This window comes from Trachypithecus francoisi, unplaced genomic scaffold (assembly GCF_009764315.1).
Source record: "Trachypithecus francoisi isolate TF-2019V2 unplaced genomic scaffold, Tfra_2.0 Lachesis_group5, whole genome shotgun sequence".
NCBI classification, from domain to species: domain Eukaryota; kingdom Metazoa; phylum Chordata; class Mammalia; order Primates; family Cercopithecidae; genus Trachypithecus; species Trachypithecus francoisi.
In genome coordinates this window covers 103,886,221-103,905,391 of record NW_022681470.1, presented here as the reverse complement: position 1 = coordinate 103,905,391, position 19,171 = coordinate 103,886,221, and the positions used below count along the sequence as shown (strand labels likewise).

At 38.0% G+C, this 19,171-nt stretch overlaps 1 protein-coding gene across 6 annotated transcripts in view; it reads right to left on the bottom strand.

Annotated features, from left to right (window-relative positions):
- Positions 1 to 19,171, bottom strand: part of SPAG17 (sperm associated antigen 17) — a 238,312-nt gene that overhangs the window by 42,184 nt on the left and 176,957 nt on the right. For all 6 annotated transcript variants that reach the window (XR_004433674.1, XR_004433673.1, XM_033196418.1 and 3 more), the window contains 6 exons: positions 18,228 to 18,372; positions 14,141 to 14,295; positions 11,513 to 11,701; positions 2,766 to 2,911; positions 2,538 to 2,668; positions 577 to 701 (listed from right to left, as the gene is read on the bottom strand). Coding sequence is in view for 4 of the 6 variants with exons in the window: in XM_033196418.1 (XP_033052309.1) it covers positions 577 to 701; positions 2,538 to 2,668; positions 2,766 to 2,911; positions 11,513 to 11,701; positions 14,141 to 14,295; positions 18,228 to 18,372 (891 nt within the window). In the remaining 2 variants the exon portion in view is untranslated. The remainder of the gene's footprint in view (positions 1 to 576; positions 702 to 2,537; positions 2,669 to 2,765; positions 2,912 to 11,512; positions 11,702 to 14,140; positions 14,296 to 18,227; positions 18,373 to 19,171) is intronic.

Below are 19,171 nucleotides of genomic sequence, written 5' to 3'. Positions count from 1 at the left end.
TACCCAAGATATTTCATTCTTAAAAAAATTTAGGTGGAGCTTCTCTTAACTGACATAATTACAATGTTTACTTTCTAACATTGCAATTGCAAATACGCATATAATCCTTCATATTATTCTCAGATGGTCAGTTTGGGCATTTTTAATATATGAAGAAAAAGAGGGAGAGTAAAAGACCCAAAATTGTGTATTAAAATGAACAAATAAGAAATGATAGAAGGAAAGATTTCTGTATGATATAATATCAGTAATTCCATGACAGAGGTGTAACCTGGCTTACTCGAAAAGAATGTTTTCATATTATAGGAAGATGTTCAAGCCTACAATACAGGATAAAAGAAATAAAACTGAAATTAGCTAGCCAGGAGTATTCCTCTAAAATGTTGGAATACTCAGAGTATTCCTCTAACATCTACAAATGTTAGAATCTTCAAATATAAAACTCCTTGAGCACATTAACAATTTACATAAGAATGAAAATACATGAATATATGGGAGGAGACCTAAGACTCTAGTCCACTGCCCTTGGATGGATGTATACACTAATAAAATGACTTTTTAGAAGAAATTATATACCTCAACTGAGGGAAATGTTTCCCATGACCTTGACCGGAGATTAGGAGGGACAATTGTATCTTCCTTTTTTATTAACCATGGTGACGCTTCATGGAAAGGGCGAAGGACTGTGATGGTCAGGGTGCCTGGTTCAAAGAAAGTTGTCAGAAGACCATTACCCATTGAAAGTACTCAGAGCAAATGAAAATGCATTCACTAAATTCAACAAGTTCTTTTTGAATAGCCTTAGACATGAAAGATTAATGAGACACAATGACTATACTTAGAAACCTTATAATCGAATAAGAAGGATGAAGATTTCAGTCACTGTGACACCTACAGACTGGATTTAGATCACCTGGAAGCATTCATTGACACCTCACTGTTCCTCACCAACCACATACAAGTTCTGTCAGTTCTCCCAATAAAGTTGAGTCCATCTTTTTCTCTCTCTGTGAATCCTACTTGATGTGCCTTAAAAAGATCCTGCTCTAGACTACAGCAACAACTGACTTTGCCACCTATATATACTTTGTGAGTGAACCTTCCCTTGCAGTCAGGGTGACTGATTATGTTAGTCCATGAGGAAAACTCTTTTTTGCCTTCACATTGCTTGTGAGATAAAAGATGGTCCTTAACATTCTTTTGCCCCTACCTCAACTTGTACTGTTCTTCCCCTCTGTGCTTCAGCTACTTTGGCCTTTTCCCCAACCCATGTTTTCCAATGCTTTATGCTTTCTCCTTTATGTTTTCTTTTCCAAGAAAGCTCTCTGTCTTACCTTAATTAACCACTACCTACTCACTAGCTTTTGGCTCAGGTGTCTTCAGGGAAGCTTTCTGGACTATGTCAGTTTCTTCTGTTAGATTCTCTCAGACCTATGTTCTTTTCCTTCATAGGCCTTATCCCAACTTATAATCATACAGTTGTGTGACTTTATAATTAACAGCTATCTCTCCCAGTAACCTACAAGCTCCATTGAAACAGGGTCCATGCCTGTTTTAGTTCACCATTGTATTCCTAACACCCAGGCAGTGTTTAGTACATGGTGGTTTGCCAAGTAGAGGCTAACTAAATGACTAACAAACCAATGTGAGATAAATTCTTATTCTCCCACAGTTCCATACATGCACCACACTGACTGGGGGTTAATCAGAGTCCCCCATGTTCCCTATTCACAAAGAGCAAGGTGTATTAATGTCATGCACATGTGCATTGATACACTAAAAGTTGTAAGGGCACAGAAATGCAGGTATATTTATAAATGTACGCAAAATGTATCCCAAGTATATTTATAAATGTACGCAAAATGTATCCCAAAACACAAAGATGAAAACATACACACACACACACACACAAACCTAGGCACAGCACATAGGTTTTCTATGCAGATAATATATAGGCTTATATCTGTATTTAGATACACATATTACATATATTGGATGGTTCTTACTTAATGCGATATGTATCTCTAACCTCTGGCAACACACCAATTTCTCTGAAGTTGAGGAAAACAACGTAAGTACCCAATGAATATAGCTTATATAACTTATCAGGTATTTCAGGTTGGCATTATAACTCATATATCAATTTCAACAAAGCAACATCTTCAAAATGACAAAAAATGAATTTACAAGAGATATCTCACTGTTCTTTGTTTTTTCTTACCAAGATGAACTCATAAATCAGAACTTTGGTACATACCTCAACACAGATACAAATCTGCTGATAGGAGAAGAGGGATACATACTCAGCTTACGCAGATTGGTGCTCAGATACATCTTGATATACACCTAAATTCAAGTAGCTATATAAATAAGTTATGACTTATTCATATCAACTTATTTCTGCTCTACTTTCCAAAGCAGAGCAGTAAAGTGAGCAAAGTGGAAAAAGTAAGACGACATGAAGACATACTGGATAGTAAGGAGAATGAGAATTGGCGAAGAGACACAGTGCATTCCACACAGTATGGGTCCTCTACCTGGCTGTTCCTGCACTGGCTCTTGGAGAACAACAGTATTTGATTCTTTATATGCCAAAGATAGATATTCTTCTATGTCACTGTCTCGAAGAAGTTCCATTCCTGATCCATCAGCATACACAACAAAAAACCTATTTGAAGAAATAAAAATATAATCACTTTAAGTATTCAGTTAAAATGCTCCTTGAGCTTAGAATTAAAGGTAAAATTATAGTATTATTATTTTACCTGGGGACATGTTCACCATAGATTTGCTGATGATTCTTTTCAAGGTGCATAGAGGATAGACTATCATAGCCCTCAGGTTTTTCATTCAAATCATCTTCCAATTTTTTTTCAGGTAATATAGTTGATATGTTACCATCAGCCATGACCTAAGGCATAAAGTATGTAAGCAACTAAAAGAAAAGAAAGTCATAATGCTTATATTTCCGCTGATCCAATTTGAGAAAACAGATGATTTGGTGGGTTTATTCAGAAAATTGGAGATGTTTATTTGCAACGTATTGTTTACTAAGTAGAGACTGCATTAATAAAAGTAAAAACCTAGCAGGATAACTCTACTTATAAACGACACCTAAAACAGGAATACAGACTGAAACATATTCAGAATGAATAGGATGGGGAGGATACTCAAAACCTCATACTATGAAGATAGGTTCAAAGAATTGGGAATTTAAACATGCAGGAATGGGTACTCACGCAATAGCTGTCTTGAATTATTTGGAAGGACCTTTGCATGGAAGGGGCTTATACTCTGGGATTTCAAACACAGAATTGCGGCTCATGGGTAGAAAACTTAGGGGAACAGATTTAGTATGAAAATGAGAAAAAATGTTCTAGTCCTTTATTACTTTCTAAATATGCCATGAGTCTCTCCAGAAACGGGTGTGATTCATGCTGCAAGACCACTGAAGGGGATGCCCAAGAGGAGTATCAATGCCCAGAAAAATGCTTGGCCGAGAGGGTTTTGAGCTTTAAGTTTCTACTTCAATTTGTCATAAATTGAAATTTGTCACTTTGAACTCATGCTGTGAAGAGTTTCAGTTACTTAGCAAAGAAAAAATAAGCTGGATCAGGGCTTATCTACATATCCAAACAAAGTTAGGAATTCTGTTGTATAACTCCAAATCTAAAAAATAACTTCATACCTACTAGCTGATAGACAAAATTTCACTGTTGAATTAGAAGTTAAAAAAAAAAAAAAAGATAAATGCCTAGAGCAATGGTTGGCAAATCTTTTTTGTCACAGGCACGACAGTAAATATTTTAGAGTTTGAGTTTGCAGGCCATACGTTCTCTGTTACAACTACTCAACTCTGCCATTATTATGGAAAGCAGCCATAGACACTATGTAAACAAATGAGCATGACTGTGTTCCAATAAAACTTTATAAAACGACATTGAAATTTGTATTTCCTATAATTTTGTTGTGTCTTCTTTTGTTTTTTCAAAAACCATTTAAGCATATATGAAACCATTTTTAGTTCATGGGCTATAGATAAACAAGTGGCCATTGTCTGCCAGTTCCTGACCTAGAGGTGAGGGGATAGTCGTGGTGTTGAAAGACAAAGAAGCAAACATTTTCTCACATTCTGTAGATTGACTGTTTAGTCTGTTGATAATTTCTTTTGCTGTACAGAAGCTTTTTAGTTTAATTAGGTCCCATTTGTCAATTTTTGCTTTTGTTGCAATTGCTTTTGGTGTCTTTGCCATGAAATCTTTGCCAGGGTCTGTGATCAGAAGGGTATTTTCTGGGTTTTCTTCAAGGGCTTTTGTAGTTTAGGTTTTACATGTAAGTCTTACATGTAAGTCTTGAGACAATTACTCTATATGGAAGGGGTCTAGTTTCAACCTTCCGCATATAGCTAGTCATTTATCCCAGTACCATTTATTGACTAGGGAGTCCTTTTCTCATTGCTTGCTTTTGTTGGTTTTGTTGAAGATGATTGTAGGTATGCAACTTTATTTTTGGGCTCTCTATTCGGTTCCATTGGTCTATGTGTCTGTTTTAGTACTGGTATCATGCTATTTTGGTTATTGTAGCCCTGTAGTATAGCTGAAGTTGGATAATGTGATGCCTCAACCTTTGTTCCTTTTGCTTAGGATTGCTTTGGCTATTTGGGCTCCTTTTTTGGTTCCATGTGAATTTTAGAATAGCTTTTTCTAATTCTGTGAAGAATGTCATTGGTACTTTGATAGGAATAGCCTTGAATCTGTAAATTGCTTCGGGCAGTATGGCCATTTTAATAATATTGATTTTTCCTATCCATGATCATGGAATGTTTTCCCATTTGGTTGTGTCATCTCTGATACCTCTTATCAATGTTTTATAATTCTCAGTGTAGAGACCTTTCACCTCCCTGGTTAGCTGTATTCTTAGGCATTTTATTTTTTGGTGGCTATTATGAATAGGATTATTTTCTTTTTTATTATTATTATACTTTAAGTTTGAGGGTACATGTGCACAACGTGCAGTTTGATACATAGGTATACATGTGCCATGTTGGTTTACTGCACCCATCAACTCGTCATTTACATTAGGTATTTCTCCTAATGCTCTCCATCCCCCATCCCCCTACCCCCTGACAGGCCCTGGGGTGTGATGTTGCCCACCCTGTGTCCAAGTGTTCTCATTGTTCAATTCCCACCTATGAGGGAGAACATGTGGTGTTTGGTTTTCTGTCCTTGTGATAGTTTGCTGAGAATGATGGTTTCCAGTTTCATCCATGTCCCTGCAAAGGACATGAATGCATCCTTTTTTATGGCTGCATAGTATTCCACAATGTATATGTGCCACATTTTCTTAATCCAGTCTATCCTTGATGGACATTTGGGTTAGTTCCAAGGCTTTGCTATTGTGAATAGTGCAGCAGTAAACATATGTGTGCATGTGTCTTTATAGTAGCATGATTTATAATCCTTTGGGTATATACCCAGTACTGGTATGGCTGGGTCAAATGGTATTTCTAGTTCTAGATCCTTGAGGGATTGCCACACTACCTTCCACAATGGTTGAACTAATTTACACTCCCACCAACAGTGTAAAAGTGTTCCAATTTCTCCACATCCTCTCCAGCATCTGTTGTTTCCTGAATTTTTAATGACTGCCATTCTAACTGGCATGAGATTGTATCTCACTGTGGTTTTGATTTGCATTTCTCTGATGACCAGTGACGATGAGCATTTTTTCATGTGTCTGTTGGCTGCATAGATGTCTTCTTTTGAGAAGTGTCTGTTCATATCCTTTGCCCACTTTTTGATGGGGTTATTTTTTTCTTGTAAATTTGTTTAAGTTCCTTGTAGATTATGGATATTAGCCCTTTGTCAGATGGGCAGATTGCAAAAATTTTCTCCCATTCTGTAGGCTGCCTGTTCACTCTGATGATAGTTTCTTTTGCTGTGCAGAAGCTCTTTAGTTTAATTAGATCCCACTTGTCTATTTTGGCTTTTGTTGCCATTGCTTTTGGTGTTTTAGTCATGAAATCCTTGCCCGTGCCTATGTCCTGAATGGTATTGCCTAGGTTTTCTTCTAGGGTTTTTATGGTTTTAGGTCTAACATTTAAGTCTATAATCCATCTTGAATTAATTTTTGTATAAGATGTAAGGAAGGGATCCAGTTCCAGCTTTCTATATATGGCTAGCCAGTTTTCTCAGCATCATTTATTAAATAGGGAATCCTTTCCCCATTTCTTGTTTTTGTCAGGTTTGTCAAAGATCAGATGGTTATAGATATGTGGTGTTACTTCTGAGGCCTCCGTTCTGTTCCATTGGTCTGTATCTCTGTTTTGGTACCAGTACCATGCTGTTTTGGTGACTGTAGCCTTGTAGTATAGTTTGAAGTCAGGCAGCATGATGCCTCCAGCTTTGTTCTTTTTGCTTAGGATTGTCTTGGCAATGTGGGCTCTTTTTTTTGTTCCATATGAACTTTAAAGTAGTTTTTTCCAATTCTGTAAAGAAAGTCATTGATAGTTTGATGGGGATGGCACTGAATCTATAAATTTCTTTGGGCAGTTTGCCCATTTTCACAATATTGATTCTTCCTATCCATGAGCAAGGAATGTTCTTCCATTTGTTTGTGTCCTCTTTTATTTCATTGAGCAGTGGTTTGTAGTTCTCCGTGAAGAGGTCCTTCACATCCCTTGTAAGTTGGATTCCTAGGTATTTTATTCTCTTTGTAGCAATTGTGAATGGGAGTTCACTCATGTTTGGCTCTCTGTCTGTTATTGGTGTATAGGAATACTTGTGATTTTTGCATATTGATTTTGTATCCTGAGACTTTGCTGGAGTTGCTTATCACCTTAAGGAGATTTTGGGCTGAGACAATGGGGTTTTCTAAATATACAATCATGTCATCTGCAAACAGGGACAATTTGACTTCCTCTTTCCCTAATTGAATACCCTTTATTTCTTTCTCTTGCCTGGTTGCTCTGGTCAGAACTTCCAACACTATGTTGAATAGGAGTGGTGACAGAGGGCATCCTTGTCTTGTGCCAGTTTTCAAAGGGAACACTTACAGTTTTTGCCCATTCAATATGATATTGGCTATGAGTTTGTTATAAATAGCTCTTATTATTTTGAGATATGTTCCATCAATACCTAGTTTATAGAGAGTCTTTAGCATGAAGGGCTGTTGAATTTAGTTGAAGGCCTTTTCTGCATCTATTGAGATAATCATGTGGTTTTTGTTGTTGGTTCTGTTTATGTGATGGATTGTGTTTAATGATTTGCATATGTTGAACCAGCCTTGCATGCCAGGGATGAAGCCAACCTGAATATGGTGGATAAAGTTTTGATGTGCAGCTGGATTCGGTTTGCCAGTATTTTATTGAGCGTTTTTGCATCGATGTTCATCAGGGATAGTGGTCTAAAATTCCCTTTTTTTGTTGTGTCTCTGCCAGGCTTTGGTATCAGGATAATGTTGGCCTCATAAAATGAGTTAGGGAGGATTCCCTCTTTTTCTATTGATCGGAATAGTTTCAGAAGGAATGGTACCAGCTCCTCTTTGTACCTGTGGTAGAATTTGGCTGTGAATTTGTCTGGTCCTGGACGTTTTCTGGCTGGTAGGCTATTAATTATTGCCTCAATTTCAGAGCCTGTTATTGGTCTATTTAGAGATTCAGCTTCTTCCTGGTTTAGTCTTGGGAGGGTGTATGTGTCCAGGAATTTATCCATTTCTTCTAGATTTTCTAGTTTATTTGCATAGAGGTGTTCATAGTATTCTCTGATGGTAGTTTGTATTTCTGTGGGGTCAGTGGTGATATCCCCTTTATCATTTTTTATTGCATCTATTTGATTCCTCTCTCTTCTTTATTAGTCTCACTAGTGGTCTATCAATTTTGTTGATCTTTTCAAAAAACCATCTCCTGGATTCATTGATTTTTTTAAGGGATTTTGTGTCTCTGTCTCCTCCAGTTCTGCTCTGATCTTAGTTATTTCTTGTCTTCTGCTACCTTTTGAATTTGTTTGCTCTTGCTTCTCCAGTTCTTTTAATTATGATGTTAGGGTGCTGATTTTAGATCTTTCCTGCTCTCTCTTATGAGCATTTAGTGCTACAAATTTCCCTCTACACACTGCTTTAAATGTGTCCTAGAGATTCTGGTACGTTGTGTCTTTGTTCTCATTGATTTTAAAGAACATCTTTATTTCTGTCTTAATTTAGTTATTTACCCAGTAGTCGTCCAGGAACAAGTTGTTCAGTTTACATGTAGTTGTGTGGTTTTGAGGAGTTTCTTAATCCTGAGTTCTAATTTGATTGCACTGCGGTCTGAGAGACAGTTTGTTGTGATTTCTGTTCTTTTACATTTACTGAGGAGTGCTTTACTTCCAAGTACGTGGTCAATTTTAGAATAAGTGCGATGTGGTGCTGAGAAGAATGTATATTCTATTGATTTGGGGTGGAGAGTTCTGTAGATGTCTATTAGTTCCGCTTGGTGCAGAGCTGAGTTCAAGTCCTGGATATCCTTATTAACCTTCTGTCTCATTGATCTGTCTAATATTGACATTGGGGTGTTAAAGTCCCCCATTGTTATTGTGTGGGAGTCTAAGTCTCTTTGTAGATCTCTAAGGACTTGGTTTATGAATCTGGGTGCTCTTGTATTGGGTGCACATATATTTAGAATAGTTAGTTCTTCTTGTTGAATTGATCCCTTCACAATTATGTAATGGCCTTCTTTGTCTCTTTTGATCTTTGTTGGTTTAAAGTCTGTTTTATCAGAGACTAGGATTGCAACCCCCGCTTTTTTTTTTTGCTTTCCATTTGGTTGGTAGATCTTCCTCCATCCCTTTATTTTGAGCCTATGTGTGTCTTTGCACGTGAGGTGGGTCTCCTGAATACAGCACACTGATGGGTCTTGACTCTTTATCCAATTTGCCAGTCTATGTCTTTTAATTGGGGCATTTAGCCCATTTACATTTAAGGTTAATATTGTTATGTGTGAATTTGATCCTGTCATTATGATGTTAGCTGGTTATTTTGTCCATTAATTGATGCAGTTGCTTCATAGCATCAATGGTCTTTACAATTTGGCATATTTTTGCAGTGGTTGGTACTGGTTGTGTCTTTCCATGTTTAGTGCTTCCTTTAGGAGCTCTTGTAAGGCAGGCCTGGTGGTGACAGAATCTCTCAGCATTTGCTTGTTTGTAAAGGGTTTTATTTCTCCTTCACTGATGAAGCTTAGTTTGGCTGGATATGAAATTCTGGATTGAAAATTCTTTTCTTTCAGAATGTTGAAAATTGGCCCCCATTATCTTCTGGCTTGCAGGCTTTCTGCCAAGAGATGTGCTGTTATTCTGATGGGCTTCCCTTTGTGGGCAACTCGACCTTTCTCTCTGACTGCCATTAACATTTTTTCCTTCATTTCAACTTTGGTGAATTTGACACTTATGTGTCTTGGGGATGCTCTTCTTGAGGAGTATCTTTGTGGTGTTCTCTGTATTTCCTGAATTTGAATGTTGGCTTGTCTTGCTAGGTTGGGGAAGTTCCCCTGGATAATATCCTGAAGAGTGTTTTCCAACTTGGTTCCATTCTCCCCGTCACTTTCAGGTACACCAATCAAACATAGATTTCATCTTTTCACATAGTCCCATATTTTGTGGAGGCTTTGCTTCTTTTTACTCTTTTTTCTCTAAACTTCTTTTCTTGCTTTATTTCATTAATTTGATGTTCAATCACTTATACCCTTTCTTCCACTTGATCAAATCGGCTATTGAAGCTTGTGCATGTGTCACGAAGTTCTCATGCCATAGTTTTCAGCTCCAGGAGGTCATTTAATGTCTTCTCTCCACTGTTTATTCTAGTTAGCCATTTGTCTAACCTTTTTTAAGGTATTCAGCTACCTTGCGATGGGTTCAAACATGTTCCTTTGGCTCAGAGAAGTTTGTTATTACTGACCTTCTGTCAACTCGTCAAAGTCATCCTCCATCCAGCTTTGTTCTGTTGCTGGCAAGGAGCTGCGATCCTTTGGAGGAGAAGAAGTACTCTGACTTTTAGAATTTTCAGCTTTTCTACTCTGTTTTCTCCCCATCTTTGTGGTTTTATCTACCTTTGGTCTTTGATGTTGGTGAGCTACAGATGGGGTTTTGGTGTAGATGTCCTTTTTGTTGATGCGGATGCTATTCCTTTCTGTTTGTTAGTTTTCCTCCTAACAGTCAGGTCCCTCAACTGCAGGTCTGGTGGATTTTGCTGGAGGTCCACTCCAGACCCTGTTTGCCTGGGTATCACCAGTGGAGGCTGCAGAACACAAATATTGCTGCCTGATCCTTCCTCTGGAAGCTTCATCCTAGAGGGGCACCTGCCTATAGGAGGTGTCTCCTAGTTAGGCTACACAGGGTGAGGGACCCACTTGAGGAGGCAGTCTGTCCATCCTCAGAGTTCAAACGCAGTGTTGGGAGAACCACTGCTCTCTTCAGAGCTGTCAGACAGGGATGTTTAAGTCTGCAGAAGTTGTCTGCTGCCTTTCGTTCAGCTAAACCCTGCCCATAGAGGTGGAGTCTAGAGGCAGTAGGCCTTGCTGAGCTTCAGTGGGCTTTGCCCAGTTCAAGCTTCCTGGTTGCTTTGTTTACCTACTCAAGCCTCAGCAATGGCGGATGCCCCTTCCCCAGCCAGGCTGCTGCCTCACAGTTCGATCTCAGGCTGCTGTGCTAGCAGTGAGCAAGGCTCCATGGGCCATGGGACCCACCGAGCCAGGCATGGGAGAGAATCTCCTTGTCTGCCAGTTGCTAAGACCATTGGAAAAGCATAATATTTGGGCGAAGATGTCCCATTTTTACAGCTATAGTCTGTCACGGCTTCCCTTGGCTAGGAAAGGGAAATCCCTCAACCCCTTGTGCTTCCCGGGTGAGGCGAAGCCCTGCACTGCTTCGTCTCGCCCTGTGTGGGCTGCACCCACTGTCCAACCAGTCCCAGTGAGACGAACCAGGTACTTCAGTTAGAAATGCAGAAATCACCCATCTTCTGCGTCGATCATGCTGGGAGCTGCAGACTGGAGCTGTTCCTATTCGGCCATCTTCAGGATTGTGTTCTTGATTTGGCACTCAGCTTGGATGTTGGTCCACTTCCCCACTTTCACCCGTACTATATCCTTCTTACCATGGACTCTGTGACTACTCAAAGGAACTTGCTTGCTGTCTTGTGTTTGCTCTGACTTCAACTTGGATAAGGACCATTGCCACACTCTTTATGTTTGCATTATTTTCAGATGTCTGCTACTGTTTCTTCCTTTCTGTTCTAATTATTCACTTAGCGTTAACATTTCTGTCCCACCAATTATTTGGCTTGCCATCCCCCATGAAAATACACTTAAGAATCAAAGGAAAAGTATTGACATTCATTACTGCTTGCCCAAAGTATTGGCAGTAAGTGGATAATTAATCCCAAGGCAACTAAGGTAAAAATCTACATGGAAGCTTTGTAGTGTGAAATATCTCAAAAGCAAAGCCACAGGCTCTATCTCCACACCAAAGGTGCACTTTACCTGAAAAGTGTTTCCCTCAGGATCCAGAACCTCACAGATAACCTCTGAAGTATGTCTCATGATGTACCTGCCAGCTCTCGGCTGTTCAGGCTTTTGAAAAGGATAGTACATATTACAGCTTGATTCATGGCAATACATAGCTGAACAATCCTTGTCAATATAAAGAGAGCCTGAGTTTGGAGGTAACACCTGAAAGGGTAACAGAAGGACAGAAATTATTAAAATTTTCTAGTTTAATATGTGGGACTTGGAAAACCACTTTAGGAAAAAGAATACCCATAGATCCTAGTCACAAACTGTTTGCAGGAAGAAAACATTATCCAAGGGAGGACTTAAGGTTTGGGAAGGGCTACTTGATAAGGAGGCAAACTGAATAGTTATGATATCATTTCTCCTGTATCCTCACATCTTATCTGCTCACTTTAATATCTCTTCTAAGTAATTGTCCTATGCCCCCTTATTTCCAATATTTAATATATTTTAGCTGAGGTTAAATACATGTTTGGCCCTATTCATTCCATTCTAAATGTTTGGAGTTGTTTGTGATCTTGGACAAGAAGCATCTTTGAAAGGGTAAAAAAATGTGGGATAAGTGCTCTTAGAAACTCATCTCTCCTCTCTCCTCTGGTGGCTGACACAGTCCTTAAGTAATAGACTTCATGTAATGAATTCTGCTTCAAACAGATCTTTTTCTGAAATAGAATTTACATATCATAGATTTACCCTTTTAAAGTGCATAATTCAGTGGTTTTTAGTATATTCAAAAGTGTGTGAAGCCATTATCGCTAATTCCACAACACTTTTATCATCCCCCAAAGAAACCCTGATCCTGTTAGAAATCATTCTGGATCACTAGGCCTTAGGCCCTGGCAACCACTAATCTGCTGTCTATGGATGGACCTATTCTAGATACTTCATTTAAATGGAAGAAGCATGTACTCTGTGGCCTTTTGTGTCTGGCTTCTTTCAGTCAGCGTAATGTTTTCAAGGTTCACTCATGTTGTAGCACACAGTACTTTATTCCATTTTATGGATAAGTAATATTCCATTGTATGGCTATATCACATTTTCTTTATTCACTTATGAGTTGGTATGCATTTTGGTTGTTTTCAGTTTTGCCATTATTAAAATTGTTGCTGTAAATATTGTTTACAAGTTTTTGTGCAGATGTATGGTTTCTCTTGGATATATATCTAGGAGTGGAATTGCTGGGTCACATGACAACTAAGTTTACCTTTTGAGGAAGTGTCAAGTTGTTTTCCAAAGTGACTGTACCATTTTCCAAGTGACTTACCACTTTCCAAAGTGACTTACACCATCAGCAATTTACAAGGGTTCCAATTTCTCCATACCCTTGCTATCACTTGCCATTATCTGTCTTTTTGATTACAGTTTTCTAGTGGGTGTGAAGTGCAATCTCATTGCAGTTTGCGCTGTAGCTCCCTCACAACTAGTGATGCTGAGCACCTTTCCTTGGCTTATTTGCCATTTGTGTATCTTCTTTGGGGAAATTCAAATCCTTTGCTCATTTTAAAGTTGGTTATTGTCTTTTTATTGTTGAGTTGTGAGAGTTCTAAGTTGTAGGGTACTCTGTACCTGAGACCATTATCAGTTATATGATTTTCAAATAACATCTTCTATTCTGTAGTTTATCTTTTCACATTCTTGGTGGTGTTCTTTGAATCACAAACTTTTTTTTTTTTTTTTGGTAACGCTTGTATGTTTGGTATCATATCTAAGAAACTATTGCCTAATCAAAAACATGAAAATTTATATCTATGTTTTCTTTCATCTCTCACTTCCAGCACCTTCCTTGCCCCATAATAATCTACACAGGATAAAGAGGGGGAAGAGTAACATTGTCAGAAGAGATGAGAGGGACAAACTGACTTCAGCAACTTTCATAGCAACAAATATTTGTCAGTGGGATCTTTGCCCATCATCTTCTAGCTTTTAGCTCTCAGTATCTAGTGACATTGTTTGCAACGTTTTTGCTGTAGTGTTCTTTCTCCAGCAAGTGAAAAGCTGAAGGCAAGTCCTTTTAAGGCTAAAGGAAGTGCAGGCTGACACTGGATGGTTGTGTTTAAAGGGGAAATGCAGAAAGGTAGGGAAAGGTGCTAACTGCTCCTCCTTGACCTTCCAAGTACAAAGCTTTGCTTCAGTTAGGAGAACTGCCCTCCCGGGACCACACACACCATGTGCTCCCTCCTGTCCTGCTAGGACTTTGCGTAGAGTAGGGAGGACTGACTGGAGGTGGGAAAGATGGAGAGTGAGAATGAGGGTCGAGGTGGCAGGAGGTGAAGCTGGTCTGTTAGGCACAAGCCAAATTATCTAAGGGTTTCTAACACCCACAGTGCCTAGCACATAAGAAATCCTAAACAAATACATTTTGGTTTATAACCTTGGTCCAAAACTACCAAAGTTTTGCAAAACAAGCAGGGCAATGTTTTTCTGGCATGGGATGTAAAAAGGGATGAATAAATGAGTTTGAGAAGTATATTCTAAGATGTTAGTATTCTAAGAGAAAAGAAAGCAACAGTAGTGTACATTGCAGGCATTTTAGAAGTGGGTTTTCTCAGCTAAATAGACACTCATGTTTGGTACTTCTCATTTTCCTTCTAGACCTACCTGGTATGTTCCCTGTGGCTTTGCAATAATAGTTGTTCCATCTCCAAAGGTGGCACAGCAGCTACTGTCCTCACAGTTGGTGATAACAGTGGCATAGCGTGAGCTTTCTACCCGCATACACTTCACCTGCCTGGTGACAGTCAGAGGACCTTCGGCTACAAGCAAATGCAAGGTAAGCAGATCTGAAAGGATGTAGATATTGCAAAACAGACCTCAGCCTATTGATTCTGCTGCTGTTTCCTGGCTGTCTGGATTCCCCACGGAAAAAAACGTAATTGTAAAGTCTAGAGCAAGTACTGAGAACTCCACAGGGTTGGAGTGAGGCCTGCTGTTCTTGTCAATTCAGAATAATTCCTCCAGAAAAAATCTTCTTACTTAATTTAGTATGCTGTCTTATTCTCACTATTTATTTGTAGGAGCTGAGAACATCTGATTTTTCAACTTGAAAAATTGAAAAGCATAAAATATAATTTAAGCACTCAGATATTCATCAATTAAAATTTATACTTTTTAATACATATGTAAAAGAAAAATCACAGAAAAAATTAAAGTTTCTCCTTATATCTGGGCTTATTTCTATCTTGAAATTCATTTTTACACTTTTATGTACACATATATCATGAACAATACATATGTGTGTGCTTTAAATGTATGTAAGCTATATGTTACTCTATGTATTTATGTAATTACTGTACTATCATTCTACTCCTGCTTTTTTCATTTAACACAGTTTCAAGACCCCAACCATCTTAATCTGTATGTATCTATCTATCTATACATATATGTGTGCATAGATATCTTTGTGTGTGTATGACTCCCTTTAACAGTCTTATAGTATTATTTTGTAGGAATGTACCACATTTTATTTTTCTGTTCTGCCATTGATGGACATTTACATTTTCCCAATATTTCAATATTATACTCAATGCTGCAAGTCACTCCTCTGTACTTGTTTCCTTATGCAAATGTGTATGAGTGTCCCTCTCTATAAGCAGAAATAAAGTTATTGCATCATAATATGATATGTGGGTGGGGTGGGGAGATGTAGGTCAAGTATATAAAGTTACAATTATGTAAGATGAATAAGTATAAGAATGTAATGTATACCATAAAAGCTGTAGTCAATAACATTGTATTGTATAATGACAATTTTCCAAGAGTGTAGATTTTAGGTGCTCATAACACACACACACACACACACACACACACAAAAGAAAGCAGCTATATAAGGTAAGAGATATATTAATTTGCTTAACTTATTCCACTATGTATATGGATATCAAAATATCATGTTGTACATCTTAAATATATCCAATAAAAAACACTGGCATTAAGGAAAGGGAACTCAGGGAATAACTTCTCATTAAAAATATTTCTTAAATTCAGGTTAGGAAGAGTGGAAGACTTTGAGTCTTAGAGTAGGTTCCTGTTAATTAGCAACTACAGTTTCCTTTTTTCTGATACCACCTTTCTGACAAAAGACATGCTCTGACTGAAGACCTATCTAAGGTCACCTATTTATGCAAATTAGATGCCTTGAGGATCAAAGGAAACATCTAAAGCTAGTATCATGGTTATTAGGTTTTACTTGCCACCAATCAAAGACTAATACTCTCCATCAGCTAACTAGAGCTGTTATCACTCCCATCTCTATTGAGATAATGATCTCAATAAAAAGTCCTAATGCATCCTCATATTCATTGCAGCATTATTCACAATAACCAAGATTTGGAATCAGTCCACATGTTCATCAATGGGTGAATAAATAAAGAAAATGTAGTAAATACAGACAAGAGAATACTATTCAGTGTTTAAAAAAAAAAAGAAATCTGTCATTTGCAACAATATGGATAAACCTGGAGGACATTATTTTAAGTAAAACAATCCAGGTACAGAAAGACAAACAGCACACTTATATGTAGACTCTAAAATAGTTGAACTCATACAAGTAGAGAGTAGAATGGTAGTTACCAGCCATCAGGGTGAGGAGTTGGGGAGATGCTGGTCAAAGGATATAAAATTTCAGTTATATAAGAGGAATAAATTAAACAGATATACTGTATAACATGGTGACTATAGTAAATAAATATCGTATTTTGAAAATTTCTAGGAGAGTAAATTTTAAGTATTCTCACAACTAAAAATGATAAGTACAAAGAACAAAGCGGGAGGCAACCATGCTACTCAACTTCAAACTACACTACAGGACTACAGTAACCAAAGTGGCATGGCACTGGTACCAAAGCAGCAAAATGGACACAGAGACCAATGGAACAGAATAGAGAGCCACACATCTACAATAAAGAAATAAAGCCACACACCTACAATCATCTGATCTTAAACAAATAAACAAAAACAAGCAATGAGGAAAGGACTCCCTATTCAATAAGTGGTACTGAAATAAATGACTGGCCATATGCAGAAGATTGAAACTGCACCCCTTCCTTACATCATATAGAATAATTATCTAAAGATGAATTAAAGAATAAAATGTAAAACCCCAAATTATAAAAACTCTGAAAGACAACCTAGGCAATACCATTCTAGACATACGAACAGGCAAATATTTCATGACAAAGATACCAAAAGCAATTGCAACAAAAGCAAAAATTGACAAGTGAGGTCTAATTAAAACAAAGAACTTCTGCACAGCAAAAGAAACTATCAACAGACTAAACTGACAACCTAGAGAATGGGAGAAAATATATATAAACTATGCATCTGACAAAGGTTTAACATCCAGCATCCATAAGGAACTTAAACACATTAACAAGCAAAAAACCAAACAACCCCATTCAAAAGTGGGCAAAAGACATGAACAGTTTTCAAAAGAAGACATAAAGGTGGCTAAAAATCATATGAAGAAAAGCTCAACATCACTGAACATTAGAGAAATGCAAATCAAAACCACAATGAGATACACTCTGACACCAGTCACAATGGCAATTATTAAAAGGCCAAAAAGTAACAGATGCTGGCCAAGTTGCAGCAAAAAAAGGAATGCTTATACACTGCTGGTGGGAATTTAAATTAGTTCAGACACTGTGGAAGACAGTGTGGTGATTCTTCAAAGACCTGAATACAGAAGTACTATTCAACCCAGTAATCCCATTACTGGGTATATACCTAAAGGAACAAAAATCATTTAACCGTAGAGACATATACACAAGTATGTTCACTGTAGCACCATTCACAATAGCAAAGATATGGAATCAACCTAAATGCCCATCAATGGTAGAGTGGAGTAAGAAAATGGCGTACATATAAACATGGAATACTATGCAGCCATAAAAAAGAACATGATCACATCCTTTGCTGGAAAATGCTTGGAGCTGGAGGCCATTACCCTTAGCAAACTAATACAGGAAGAGAAAACCAAATACTGCTTCATCTTACTTGTAAGTGGGAGCTAAATGATGAGAACACATGGACACATAGAGGGGAACAACAGACACTGGGGCCTACTGGAAGGTAGGAGGAGGGAGAGGGTCAGAAAAAATAATTAATGGGTACTAGGTTTAATACCTGGGTGACAAAATAATCTGGACAGCAAACCCCATTACATGAATTTACCTATATTACAAACCTGCACATGTACCCCTTAACTCAAAGTTTTAAATAAATGAATACATAAATAAAACACACACACACACACACACACACACACACACACAGAGTGAGGTGTGTTGGAGAAACTTCTGGCTGCTGAGTGCTGCTGGTCAAAAAAAATTTCTAAGAAAGTAGATTTTAAGTTTTCTCACAACTAAAAATAAGTATCTGAGGATAATGAATATGTTAATTAGTTTGATTGAGTCATTTTGCAATGTATACATATTTCAACACATCATATTATTTACTTTATATGTCTACACACAATATTTGTCAATTGAAATAATAAAATTAAATTTTAAAAAGCAAACAGCAAAATAAGTAATGATGATAGTAATAACACTAAATCGTTATAGACCCTGCTTTGGACTGCATGGGTTTTCTTTAGTTGACTAACTTTACCAAAAAATTATTTTTCTTATGTGTATGTTCAGCAGTCAGTGAGGATTCTATCTAACTTATGCTAAATAAAACGTACTTGTTTCTTGATCATCTGGCAGAATAATTTGATCTTCATAAACCTGATAAAAGGTTGTGATCCTGGTACCATCAGCATGATCCACAATCCGAGTTCCATCTTTCCTTTCAACTATGACAACTTTGTCTTCTCGAGTTGTCATAACCTGAACATGAAAAGGCAGCACATAATCATTTGGCCACATGGTTAATCCCAAGTGTACTTATTTTTATCCATTGAATACAAAGATGGCCCCATCAAAGTCCTATAGTTATTTATTTATAAGCAAAAGTTTTATCTCATCTACCTGATCTAACCTTCACAACAATCTTGGCAGGTACCCTCATTTTATAGATGAGGAAATTTAGGCGTAAAGAAGTTGAGAAGCTTGCTGAAAGTCATGCAACAAGTAAGTATCAGGGCATATTTGAGGAAACACTTAACATTTGGACTGGGTTAACCCAGGTCTGTCTGGGAAAATGCCCACAGGCTCTGTTTCCTTGGAAACTATAGAATAATGATAAATGTGGCATATTGTGGCTGCCTTGTGCGCTGTGAAACCCCTGCTCTGCAGAACTTCCCCAGATGGGATGAACTGCAAGATGGCCTGCAAGTGTCGGGCTAACGTCATCAGAGCAGTACTTGAAGATTGGTGGGGGACAGAGGTTGTAGCCTCTCTGTGTCAAGTTGACCTGCACATGTATCTGCTGCTCAGTGCCTGTGCATGCCTGTGAGCTTGAGGGGTATGAGAAGTGGTGTGCGTGTGTTGCTGCTCCTGAGCTCTGCATGGGTTGACCATGGCTCTGTTGTGTTTACTTCACAGTTCAGCTTTTACTTCCGCCCATTACTGCTTTCTCCCTCCTCCTTTCACATACATGTCTCTATTAAAATCTTGCACTCCGGACTTCACCTCAGCGTTTGCTTCTGGAGAGCTCAACCTGCAACTGCAGTATTGTAAATTGCAT